The sequence below is a fragment of the Rana temporaria genome, chromosome 13 (assembly GCF_905171775.1).
Source record: "Rana temporaria chromosome 13, aRanTem1.1, whole genome shotgun sequence".
Taxonomy (NCBI): domain Eukaryota; kingdom Metazoa; phylum Chordata; class Amphibia; order Anura; family Ranidae; genus Rana; species Rana temporaria.
Genome location: NC_053501.1, coordinates 45901630 through 45915673, shown reverse-complemented (window position 1 = coordinate 45915673; position 14044 = coordinate 45901630). Strand labels below are relative to the sequence as shown.

The 14044-nt window shown below is 41.3% G+C and overlaps 1 protein-coding gene across 1 annotated transcript; it reads left to right on the top strand.

Annotated features, from left to right (window-relative positions):
* Positions 1-1255: 1255 nt before the first annotated feature.
* Positions 1256-13113, top strand: LOC120920563 (carbohydrate sulfotransferase 9-like). The gene is made up of 3 exons (XM_040332707.1): positions 1256-1659; positions 7168-7303; positions 12008-13113. Exons 2-3 carry the CDS (start codon positions 7183-7185, stop codon positions 12808-12810), a joined length of 924 nt encoding a protein of 307 aa, XP_040188641.1. The 5' UTR covers positions 1256-1659; positions 7168-7182; the 3' UTR covers positions 12811-13113.
* The last annotated feature ends 931 nt before the right edge of the window (positions 13114-14044 follow it).

Sequence of the window (14044 nt, the reverse complement as noted above, 5' to 3'; positions counted from 1 at the left end):
CGGCCACTCTAAAGATGAATATCTCGGTTGTGGCAGCATCTGCTGCCGTTACCGAGATATTAATTTTTAAAGTGATGATGTATATGTACATGACCCGGTCCTTAAGTGGTTAAAGACTGAATCGGACATCGGATGAATAAAAAAAGCAAAATATTCTCCGCCCGGAGCGTCAATTAGCTCAGCACCTTTTTAACGCCACTAAGTTAACCATTGTTAACCATTGCGAGGGCATGGAAGACTCCTGTACTCAGCTTTGAGGCAGTTAAAAATCGCATTAATGATATAATGATTGAGAAACTGTCATCCTTCACTTCTGATACCCAGAAAAATGACAAAATTCTTAGGGTATGACGGCCATGGACAGTAAATAATCAACCCTCTAGGTTCAACACTCAACTTCTTCTTTCAATCTAACGCCCCTGGATGCACCCCTCCTCCTTATGGACTCTTTCCTCCCTCTTCCCCTTGTCTCTTCATCTTCCTGTAGATCCCCCCCCTCTTTTTTACTCTTTAGTCTACCTTTTCTTTTCCTTGCTCTATGCACTTTTTTCTTCTGTGACTCCTGATTTTTTTTGGAGTCGACTCAGTGATGGTGGCAACAGTGATGCTGGATGCCTATAAGTAGGAGTTTATAAGCAATAACCCAGACATATCTCTCTGTTCTGTATGATCATCCTATTGTTGATTTTTCTGCAGTGTTTTCTCTTTTATTGTATTACTAAATGTCGTACGTTTTGTATAGTACCCCATTACCGGGATTTTCCCCTTCATCATAAGTTTGATGTATTCGTCACACTATTGCACTATTCTGTTGTGTCTACTTTTCTATCAATAAAATATTTGTAAAAGAAAAAAAGAAAAATAGTGAGTACTCCTTTTTTTTTTTTTTTTTAATAAGCCATAAATAAATTAATGACCAAAAAAAAAAAAACAATGGTCGCGGGAGATCCGCTTTAAAGCGGAAGTAAACCCATCGATTTAACAGTTTCAAAAAGCAGTTACATTTCCGGCATGCCGGGATTGCTAACTGTCCCATTGGTTGTGCTCTCAACCAAACGGTCAAACCATCCAATGGCTGGTGTCATAACTGATCACATGTGCAGCACCATGGCAGTTGAAGACTAATAAACATAGGCCAAGATGGCAGCTTCCTTGGCTGAAAATGATAGATGGGTTTACTTACACTTTAACTAAAAGACAGCACAGCAGGTCAGTTTGCGTTTCAGTTTCTTACCTCGTACTGGACCAACTGACAAGGCCTGGGACATTGCTGCCATGACTCATGTCTGTAAACAGTGGGTTACTTTCAGCAAAGCTAAAAAAAAAAAATATGTTTTTACGGCCCTGATCCATGTACACAGAGAAAGAATGCATGTTAAAAAAAGACCATGCATAGGGAAAATGGGTTATAATGACATGAAAAATGTATTTATTTTCTTAGAGCACACATTAGGTACGAATGTGCTCAAGGTAAATGACCATTTATGAGGCTAGTAGGGAGTTAACGTGAAGTGGACTTTAGCTTGATGACATAACAAAGTTCAAATTCACAGCAGATGCCTTTTACTTGTCTAAACACCAACATCAGTTTCTGACATGAGTTCCTGGGAAAAACAAGACAAATGAAGAAGAATATTAACAATCAAGCAAAGGAATTAGGTAAATGTGTATATATATATTTAGATTAAATACTGAAACCTCCAGATGTAAGTGAGGATAAATAATGTGTTAAGGTCCAATGCGTCATTGCTGTTTGTAACCCTACAAATTTGTATTTTACTCAATTAATCAATATCTGACATGAATCTTGTTCTAATTCTGACCATGTCAGTCATTTTTGCATTCCAGAAATGCATTGATTGCACACGGAAAAATATAGGTACACAGTTATTTGCTTTGTGTTCAGTCTACAAAACGGGACCTCTCACAGCTCCGTCACATTGTGTGCAGCTGTTACCAGTAGGCACAAACGGAGGAAAACAAAAACTTACGGATCATACAAGGGTAGGGGTTCTGATCAGCTCCCAGGATCAAAACATTTCCGTAGTTACATTTAGTGATATGCACAGTTATAATTGTAAAATGTAAGAAAATCATCAAGTCCTTTTTTGAGATTCCATTGTTGATTTTGTAATTATCACTTTGTGAGGAAAGGCATTCCAGAGCTTAAATTTCAACTCCGGTCAGCCTTTTTAAAAAAGTATTGTGCTCCCCACCAACCCTTTCCTGATAGTAAGCGTTTAAATGCTTAATTAGACCAAAGAGGATGCAAAGCAGAGGAATATTTTACTTCCTCCCTGACAAATAACCAGTCTAAGCCCCCGTTCACACTAGCGTATTTTTTCCACTGTTGCATTGCACGACAATGGAAATTACATTATTCCCTAAGGTGCCCATTGACATCAATGCAGCATAGATTTTAAAAAAGGTGCAGGTGCTTCTTTTGGTGCATGGTAGCGCAATTCTGTCCCATAAACATCAAAAAGAATACACCAAAAACACGCATTAAATGCATGTACATGCGATCTTAGTGCATTTTTGGCCGAGTTTTGTGTATACAATCCAGTCTCTTTCTTTTAAAAATAAAATGCATTAAGCATCAAAAACGCACTAAAAACATGCAAAGTTGCACTACCAAAATTCACTGAAAAACACATCTAACATACAGTACCACTAGTGTGAAAAAAGACTTATGCCGCGTACAGACGGTCGTTTTATGCGATGTTAAAAAATGACGTTTTTAAAAACGTCAATTTAATTGACCGTGTGTGGGAGAAAACGTTGTTTTATGTCTTCTGAAAAACGACCAAAAAAAATTGAAGCATGCTTCAATTTTATGTGTCGTTTTTCAAAACGTCGTTTTTTACTTCACAGAAATTGACCGTGTGTAGCAAAAAACGACGTTTCAAACGACGTTTTTACACCCGCGCATGCCCAGAAGCTAGTTATGAAGCGAGCTTCAATGGAAAAACGTGGTGAACGTAACCTCGCTTTGCTAGAGCATTGTGAAAAAACGATGGTGTGTAGGCAACATCGTTTTTGAAAATTGAAGTTTCAAAAACGTCGTTTTTTACTTCACAGAAAACGTCGTTTTTTTACATCGCATAAAACGACCGTCTGTACGCGGCATCACAAAGCCATTCCTCTTGGCTGGCCATAAGGCTGCCCCTATCATAGTCATTGAGTACAATGCAGGATTAGCGCTAAGGGCCCAATCACATTCAAGGAGGAAAGGAGAATGCCAGCTGTCTATGAAGCATGGATTAAGGTAAGTATTCCCCTACTTTGAACCCACCTGGTTTAAATGAGCATTTAAACCTTACTATATTACAGGAGGGGGAAGGAGCAACACAATGATTATTTTTGAAGGCTGACCGGAAAACTGTAGAAAAATACACTTAATAAACCAGGTAAAATATTCTTTCGTGACCCACCTCACGTCAGCACACAATGGGTTAACACCACCTCAAATGTGTTAGTGAACGTAACGAATAGGTATTTATCCAAAATTAGGAATTATCCAAAATCACGAATGCCGTATCTAAACGAATTGACCGTAACGATCTAATAATAATAATAATAATAATAATAATAATAATAAAAACATTTTATTATTGTTATATATTAATTTGTTCTATTCCATTTGTTTAGATGCGGCATTTGTGAATTTACGAATTTACGAATTCCGAATTTTTGAATCTATGAATTTTTGAATTTCCAAATTTTGGAAAAAAGCAAAAAGACAAATGAAATGAAAACAAAGGAATTTTTCAGCAGTGCACATGTCTATTGGCCAAGCACCCCATGTGGCACTGGCTCACATACGTTTATGCCAGCATGACAGAAAATGCCTCGCACACTTCAGGGTGCATTTTGGGCCTGCATGCCGTCTGCAGTGGCAGAGAAATTAAATTGCACAGGTTGCCTTCACAAGGATGTGGTTGTGAAAAATGCTAAGCCCCATTAAGGTGGCTATAGCAGAAAGTATGCTGTAAATATCCATGCCACAAGCAACACTTATAATCATAGAGTGGGAATCGCTCGTTGATGAAGGATGGCAGAGACCTCATCAGAAGAAGATTTACAGTACAGGTTCTCTAAGCTTTATCCACTATTGGTTCGGTTAGGCAGAATATTTTTCAACAAGTGCCTCAAACCAATACTGTTCCAGGAGTAGTTCTTAGGGAGACTTCACTGAACACGCATCTTCTGATATTTGCAACAAGCTACTAATGCAAGGACTCCATCATACAAAATAGGTTAACAGTGGCATGAAATTTTCTGTTTTATCTTTGTGTCCCTCCGGTGTCCTTGAATATAAAGGTGCTTCTGAAAATTGCAAGGTTATTGAAAGTAACAACCTATCTACTTATGAAGGCCCTGGAGCACCAGGACAGTAGAATTACCCACAAAATTACCCCATTTTGTAAAGTAAACACCCCAAGGTATATATTATGAGGCATAATGAGTCTTTGAACATGTCATTTTTTTCACACGTTTTTGGAAAATGTGGAAAGAAAATTAAAACATATATATATATATATATGTATATATATATACCTGTATATATATTTATATATATATATATATATATATATATTTTTTTTTTTTTACACAAAGTTGTCAATTCATAATTTTTTTTAACACATAGCATGTACATAGCAAAAAATTACACCCCAAAACACATTCTGTTTCTCATCCCGAGTATGACAATACCACATGTGTGAGACTTTTACACAGCCTGGCCACATAGAAAGGGCAAACATGCAGGTAGCACTATCAGGTGTTCTAGGAGCAAAAATTTTAATTCCTGATGACCTCTCATACTTTTGAAGGCCCTGAAGCACCAGGACAGAGGAATTAACCACAAAATGATCCCATTTTGGAAAGCAAACACCCCAATGTACATTTTATGAAGCATGGGCTGCAGATAGGTACTCTGATGGGCTGCAGATAGGTTATTGGGTATTCTGATGGGTTGGGGACAGGTAGCCGGATAATCTGATGGGCTGCAGATAGGTACTCGGGTACTCTAATGGGCTGGGGACAGGTACTTGGGCACTCTAATGGGCTGGAGACAGGTACTTGGGTACTCTGATGCACTGCAGATAGGTTCTTGGGTACTCTGGGCTGGAGACAGGTACTCGGGTACTCTGGGCTAGAGACATGTACTTGGGTACTGCTGTGGCATGTATTTTGTGATTTTTAATTAAAGGAGGAGTTTTTTTGGAGTGCGGCTGTCCCACCTTTTTTCCTTCATCCTAACCTGCATTTTGATTGCACTGCCTGCACCCTTGGCTCGGACCACAGGAATCAGATTACCTGGTTCTCTTTGAGCGGTTACCCACTCTCTTACTTGGGTACTCTGATGAGCTGGAGACAGGTACTCAGTTACTCTGATGGGCTAGAGACAGATACTCGGGTACTCTGATGGGCTGAAGATAGGTATTAGGGTATTCTGGTGGGCTGCAGATAAGTACTGGGGTACTCTGGGCTGGAGACAGGTACTCGGGTACTCTGATGGTCTGCAGATAGGTACTCTGGACTGATGACAGGTTCTCTGGTACTCTGATAGGCTGGTGACAGGTACTCGGGTACTCTGATAGACTGGTAAAAGGTACTCGGGTACTCTGATGGGCTGGTGACAGGTACTCTGATGGGCTGGTGACAGGTATTCAGATGGTCTGCAGATAGGTACTCAGGTAATCTGGGCTGGTGACAGGTACTCGGGTTGCTATTCTAGGTCTTTGCTATCTTTAAGTCTATCTATTTACTCCACACAATCTCACATTTTATATTTTATAGAAGAGATAGAGAATTTATTGTACTTTTGTGCACTAAAATTAATGTGAGAAATTGATTAACAGGTGTTATATAAAAACTGCAACTACTATAATTTTATTCTTTGGGTCCTCAGCTACAGAAAACCTAAAATGTTTTCCGATTCTACATGCATGTAAAAAAAAATGCATTTTGCTGCATGTGAGTGATTTATGAAAAAATAAATGTCTGTGTTAAGCAAAAAGGTTAAGGCTAGAGACATACAGGCAAATAGCATTTTCATGATGAGGTCTGCTATGTTGTATAATTGTTCTTTTTTATTACGAAGCATGATAGACAGGATCACTTTTTTAAAAATCCACCAAAGGTTCAATGAACATTTAAAAAATGTTTAGTAAAGTATAAGATAATTCAAGGTAGAAAATAATCAATGACTGGATATAATCATCAACGTGATTTCTGATAGTCTGAAACAGCAACCAGTCAGGCTGAAATTTAAAATTAGTTAAAGTTTGTTCACTTATGATCATTTTGATAAAGAATATTCTTTCACTCGTTGAATCTCCATTAAGTTTTGAAAAAGTTAGCCCAAATCTTTCAATCTGTTGAGATGGATTAAAACCAATGAAGTGTATTGCTGGCTTATCTTACAAATGCTTATATCTCAGTGGCAAGGAGTGTAAACAGGAGAAAAAATTATCATCAAAGCTGAATAATTTTAACATAAATGGTGTACACCACATGTGTCAAACACAAGGCCCGTGGGTTGAATCCGGCCCTCCAGGTAATTTCATATGGCCCTCACACCTCTCTTGAAGCTGCGGCAACCCCCTTGTTTCTGCCCCACCTTGTCTCAGCAGTTGGCAGCAGAGAGGAGGACAGAACTCCTCTGCCTGATCCTGCGCTTCTACATTTAGCCACAGAGAGGCTAATCTCTGCCACCCCCTCTCCGTCTTAGCAAGCAACAGCAGAGAGGAGGATAGATCTGTGCCTCGTAGTGCTGCTGCAGTACCCTGTCTTCTCCGCCTCCCCTGGTCTTGCCATTCAGCAGACTCCAGTCCTCCTCTGGTTCTCCTCCAGGCCCTGCACTTTCTGCTTCCCATCTCCACCCCCAGATTCTTTCTGGCAGCAGCACAACGTAAGGGAGTGCACTGTCATATAAGGAAGGGTAGGTGACTCTTGACTACTGATGGGGGGTTGACATGTGATGTAAGGAGGGGTGGGGTGCTGTGGACATCTATTCTTACAGATAGGATACAATCAGCCCTTTGAGGACAACCATAATGCTTTGAGTACACCCCTGTACACACTAAAAGAAATGATAACTTCCCTAAAATAAATAATATAAAATCTTGAAAGTTTATTTCTTTATTTTCTTTATTTTAGATCCTGTAACATAAGATGTTGCGAAGACCATCAAAAAGGCTTTGCTTCATTGCATTGTTTTCTATTTTGCTTTTGGGAATATTTATCACTTATTTGATGAATTTCACTTCCTTGCTAACTCCTGTCTCAAGACAATGTAAGTACTATACAAATAAAGTGCAACATAAGTTTTGCAGAGTATGGGCTGAAGGGCACCGTAGGCAGGACCTGTAAATGCTTTCCTGTCACTAACTGTAAGCATAAAATTCCTGCTTAACTTCTCTGACTTTACAGCTACGGCAGGCCATACATTATGGATTTTTTTTCCTTCAACCACGAGTTGAAGGAAAGAAAATCGTTCGATTTCCCCATCAACACAGTCAGTGTTGATGGGAAAATCCCTCCTTCTGCCCTGCTGTAATTCTGACAGCAGGAGTTTTCTCAGTTATCAGAATACAATGACTGTACAGCCATAAATGATGTCCAACCCAACAGGCTGGTTGTACTGAAGTCGATCGATAGACTAATAAAAATTTGTGCTGTTCCTGTTGACCGGCCAAATTTCGATCCATCTAGGGTCAGCTAAAGGGTCACTAAAGGAAAAAAAATGTTTTGCTGAAATGACTGTTTACAGCAGTGGTTCTCAACCTGGGGGTTGGGACCCCCTTAGGGGTCAAATGACGATTTGCCAGGGGTCACCGAATCCTGGGCTGTTCCTGAAGCCTGCATCGATCTCCCAGCCTTTTCGCAGCTGCCCAGCAGGACTGTCTCTGAAGCCCACGGCCGCCCAGCAGGACTGTCTCTGGAGCCCGTGGCCGCCCACTTAGCATCTTCACAACCACCCATTCAGTTCACGGCATGGCTGGGAGGCAGAGACTAGAGGCTAGCTGACTGGTGAGGAATGTGAAGTGGGAAGGGCTGAAGGAGACCCTATCTCCTGATTTCAGCATAGGTGTCACTGCTATAAGACACCACAAAGTCGGAGATACAGTGAGTAACACTACCTGTGATTATAGTTGCCATTAAAAGTCCCCACTACAGTTCTCAGACCAGCGGATAACCTTGATTAAGAGCACCCAAGTTGGTTGATCAGAACTCCCCCACCACTGCCACTCCCTCCCATTCCATCCCATTTTTTCTCCCCCTTTTTCTTTGTTCCTCCCCCTATTTTCCTCTCCCTTACATGTTTTCTCTATTTTTATTACTTCTCTTACCCACCAAAGAGTAAGAGAAGGAATAAAAATAGAGAATACATGGAAGGGAGAGGAAACGAGGGGGAGGAACAAAGAAAAAAGGGGAGAAAGAAGGCTAGAGAGAGGTGTGGGGTAAAAATCACTTGTCTTGCCTTGGGTGCTGACAACCCACGCTATGAAAATAATTTTACTGTTAGGGGTCCTTACAACTTGGGAAATTTTATCAAGGGGTCACGGCACTAGAAAGGTTGAGAACCACTGGTTTACAGGGTATAGAGAAATAATAGTTAACTGATTCCTTTTAAAAATGATTAAAAATAGATCAAAATCAATCATATAATGTCACTACAGTTTCGTTTCGTTTTTGCTGTTGTTTCCTGGTTCTCTGATGTACAGAGCCAGAGAGCCAATAGAGGGCAGTGAAGGTTTTGAAAAATGAAACTGGATTGGTGCTGAGGAGTTTTAGACACACAGTAATCACATCTCCTTGATTAGTCACCACAGTGAGAAATCTCCCAGTACTGTGGTGATCAGGAAACAGACAACCAGGAAGTGTCCAGAACAGAGAGGAATTACAGCAACATCAAAGCAAAAACGAACAATGAGGACATGAAACCAGGACTGCAGTAAGGTAAAGGAAGCTATTTAGCGGGAAAAAAAAATTCCTTTAGTGACCCTTTAAGTCCTACTACCTGCCACCTATTCAATAAGAGTGCCTCAGGGCTAAAACGTTTGTTTTTATTAAGCTGACCATACATGGATCGAAACTCAGCCAGTTCAGCGGGGACCAGAAGAATTTCAATCCATGTATGGGCACTGTGGTTGTGCAGAAGTCGATTTACTGAAAGACTTCTGTACAACCATAATACAAAGACACAGGGAAGAGGATTCCCCCATCCACCTCGAATGGTTGAAAAAAAAAAATGGACTTTTCTATTGGCTGCCTTAGAAGTGGGAATTGAGCAACACTAAAGATGGCCACACACGGATTGCATGCACAGCTCAGTTTACATTCCAGCGTACTGTCTGTGTGCCAGGATGACTGCACTCCTGCACAAGCACGGGAGTGAGGTCATGGAGTTTATGCCCACTTTAAAAATAATTGGTGTTGTGCACATGTTTAGCGACTTCATGCAATTTTCTTATATATGGAGACATACAGTACATGAGCATTTTTGGTCTGATTATTTTGTAAATGTATGTAATGCTTAGCTCTGAAGGAACAACTTGATGTGTTCTGTCCCCTGTTTCTGTGCCCACGACTCCGGGAACAGCATCATGCTCGCATGTGTTCTGGTGCCTTGTTATGATGCATCGCAGTACTTGATTTATTCTGTGACACCTTGCTGCACATTATAATGCACTGCGTTAAAATAAAATATATGCCTGCTTCATTTTATCACATGCATACCCATCCTGCACACACACGACACTTCATATCAATGTGTTACCACAACACACGGGTTTGAAGCCAACTATGACAAACCTGGTAGAGAAGTATGAAAAAATGAAGATGGCCTCTCTTACTCCTCCAGCTTGGAGCCCCTTGAAAAGTGAACAGGTGGTGCAAGGGCACAGAGTGGCAGTAGTGCCTCGTAGTTCTTGCCAGCCCCTGGTACAGATAGAAATGTGTATCTGAAATGGTCAGTACTGAGTAGTTTACCCACAGGAGATATTGGATAGGAGACTGGACACAGTGATATTAGCCAGGAATTCTGCAGCATTGAATGACAACTACGGGAACAGAGGAAAGGTTGTAGAGTAGACTGTCACACAGGCTGTAACCTAGAGCAGGTGTGTAGGCAGGAGTGTTGTCTGAGAGCAGGGGCAGAGGCAGAAGCACAGTTGGGGTTCATGCAGGAAATTACAGTATCATTACACCTTTTTCTTTCCCCTCCTGCAATCCACATTTTGCCCCTCCTAGGGTGGTTTTAGGTGCTTGGGGGATTCCCCCCTTGTGGGGACCTGATGAAGTTTCCAAGATCCCACTGCAGGTTGAAGTGTTTGCTTGTATGATGTGTCTTCCTAATGAAGCTGATTGCGAAACATATTGAAACCATTACTCATCTAGAGCTATGTGAAGACATCCAAGAATTGCTTTGTACTATACATACCAATAACATTAAAGAGGAAGTAAACCCTGATGGGTTTTACTTCCTCTTTGTTTCCCTGCAAAGGTAAAGCATAATGGGCTACTATGCATCGCATAGTAGCTCATTATGTGTCACTTACCTGAAACCGAAGCCTGCGATGTCCCTGATTTCCTCGCTGGCTGGAAGCGTCCATTCTTCACCCCTCTTCCTTCCGGGGCCGCGGACTCCGGCTCTGTGAGCTGCCAGTCACGGCATGACCCCAGCTTGAAACGGCACAGCGTGCCCTTTCAAGAGTGCGCATGCGCTGAATACATCGGCATATGCACAGTAGAAATGATCATACAGGGAATTGTAAATATCTCCTAAACCCATAGGTGTGCGCAGCCTATTGCAATACGGTGTGCATCCCAAAGCTCAAACGCACATGAACGCCACCTGCTGTCACATGGAGGAATCTCTGATGGTGGGGGACAGTTGATTGGGAGCATATTATGCTACACTCTAAATACGAATGTAGTGTGTTCCTATAGTTAGTTGAACCTAGCCTTTAACATAATGGGGGCATTTACACTGGTCACTGGCACCCCAAACCACCCACCTGGTGCCACTCCTGGATAATGCTATGAACATGGGGTGATTAGAGTGTGCCCAGGCCCACCCAGCACACCCTGTGCGCACGCCTATGCCTAAACCGTGTAGATTTAGGAGATATTTCAAGCACCTACAGGTAAGCCTTAATCTAGGCTTACCTGTAGGTCAAAGTGGTCTGTAAGGCTTTTTTTGTGAGATATTTTATGCTTTTTTTGTATAATAAAGCAAGTTGTTTTTATACATTTAGTGTCAAACAGTCTTTTTGGCACCTGAAAAGTCCCATCGTTCCAGTTCTTCTGTTTTGTATACTGGATGTGGTGTTCTTTTGGCCTTCCCCCCACCATTTTACTTTATGCCGCATACACATGATCGGTCAATCTGATGAGAACGGTCTGATGGACCGTTTTCATCAGACCAAACCGATCGTGTGTGGGCCCCATCGGTTAAAAAATTTGAAACTTGTTGGATACCTAACCGATAGAAAAAAAATGATCGTTTGTAGGCACGTCCATCGGTTAAAAATCCACGCATGCTCAGAATCAAGTCGACGCATGCTTGGAAGCATTGAACTTCGTTTTTTTCAGCACGTAGTTGTGTTTTACGTCAGTGTTCTGACACGATCGTTTTTTTAACTGATGGTGTGTAGGCACGACTGACCATCAGTTAGCTCCATCGGTTAACTGATGGAAAAATCCATCAGACCGTTCTCATCTGATTGACCGATCGTGTGTACAGGGCATTACTTTGCAAGGGAATTTTCTCCAGAGCTTAGTGAATGTAGTGACATTTCACTTTACAAAGATAATCCAATCCGCTCCAAGGAAAAAAGAAAACAGCGGTTTTACATGCACATAATTGGATCATGGAAGTTAGCAGAGTTTCATCTTATTCGCTTAGCTTTGAGGAAAATTCCCTTGCAAAGTAAACAGTCTATTTGCATTTAGTAAATTAATCCCATTGTCTTTTTTTCTTTTTCATCTTCAGATAGCAATGAAATGTGGATCGCTCAAAGGAACCGGAAAAACACTTTAAAATCTGTATGCCTTCAGAATAATCTGACCCACCCATACACCACAACATACCTATCTGTTGCTAAACAGCTATTTATTGAAGAAAATCATAAGATAATTTATTGTGAGGTGCCCAAAGTGGGCTGTTCCAACTGGAAGAGGTTACTGTTCCAGCTAAAACTGAACCTGACCATCAATCCGGAATACATTGAACATGAGGCTGTTCATGAAATAACCCTTTTTAAGAAGCTTGCAGACTATCCTCCTGACCAGCAAAGAACAATTCTCAATACATACACCAAAGTGATGTTTACTCGAGATCCACTGCAAAGAATTGTCTCAGCGTACAGAGACAAATTTCTTCATTATACTGGTTTTTATTATGGAAACACAATTGCAAATAAAATTAAGTCAAAGTTCAAAGGTCACACCAATTCATCAAAACCAGTATCCTTTCATGAGTTTGTTAATTTCATTGTTGAAGAGAAACCTGAAGATCTTGATATACACTGGAGACCTATGCACTATTTGTGTGATCCATGTAATATAGACTACAATGTACTGGGCAAGTTCGAAACACTCAAACAAGACTCAGACCATGTTCTGCAAATTGTTGGTGCCCCATCCAACCTCAGATACCCAGAAATTAAGAAGTACAATGAATCCAGAACAGATCCCAAAATAAGTGCTACATTTTTTCAAAGGCTACCTATAAAATTATTACAACAACTCTTGGAACTATATAAACTGGATTTTATTCTATTTGGATATTCATAAATATCTGCAACAAAATAATGTATTTGTTGAAGAGACACTGTCACATTGATTATTTAGGGGACAGGTCTTCTGGAACCCCTGATACACTCACCTTGCCAACACTTACCGCCAATTCTGCCTCGGTTGCAGCTGGCACTAAATTACCTAGTGTGGGCTTGTGCTTGATGCTAAAAGAAGAGGTGACATCACTCCCTTGGTCATGTGACTAGTGATTTGCTGCTAATATTAAAGGGGTGTTCCAGCATTTATTTTTAAGTTTATTAAAAGTCAGCAGCTACAAAAAGTGTAGCTGCTGGCTTTTAATAAAAAGACACTTACCTGCTCCACGGTTCCAGCGACGCGCCGGCCGGGGCTCCGCTCCCCGCCCCCCTCGCCGGCCGGTGTCTTCATTCCTAGTGTGGGCACCCGGCAGTGACAGCTTTCGGCTTCATGGCCGGGCACCCACTGCGCATGCGCGAGCGGCGCCGTCCGATTGGACAGGCGCTCGCCTACAGGGAGGGGCTGCAATAAGGCGATTAAGCTAATCGCCTTACCAACCCCTCGGCGGAAGGAGGAAGTGGGACAGGAAGTCCCACTCCTCCTGACCCCCCCACTACCCCCCAAAAAAATTACATGCCAAATGTGGCATGTAAGGGGGGAAGGAGTGGATTAAGCGGAAGTTCCATTTTTAGGTGGAACTCCGCTTTAACAATGTCACAAATATACTGGGTATTGTCTGCTATGATGGAGGCAGGAGCTTCAAGGGAGTGCTACCCTGTTTCCCCAAAAATAAGACCTACCCTGAAAATAAGACCTAGCGTTATTTTCCAGGAGGGCTGCAATATAAGCCCTACCCTGAAAATAAGCCCTAGTTAAAAATGCTTGTAAAATCCTATAATCGACTCTATTATAGTAGTATATAATGTACAATGTGTGTGGTTCTGTAATATAATTGCGGGGGAAGAGAGCTCCGGCGGGTAACAGAAGCACAGATCGGCTCTATACCAAAGGTATTTGGCACAATTATATTACAGAAACACACACATTGTACATTATATAATACTGTAATAGAGTGGATTATAGGATTTTTACATGCATTTTAACTCAGTTCACATTGGGGATTCCTGACAGGCAGGGAGGGAGAGGGGACAGAGAAGACATCAAATTACATATTAAGACCTACCCCGAAAATAAGCCCTACTGTGTCTTTTGTTGGCATAATTAATATAAGACCCGGGCTTATTTTCGGGGAAAC

Excerpts from the sequence above, each read along its gene's own strand:
- LOC120920563 (XM_040332707.1), top strand. The coding sequence starts at position 7,183 with ATGTTGCGAAGACCATCAAAAAGGCTTTGCTTCATTGCATTGTTTTCT. Across the intron at positions 7,304-12,007 it reads AACTCCTGTCTCAAGACAAT|ATAGCAATGAAATGTGGATC; the intron begins GTAAGTACTATA and ends TTTCATCTTCAG.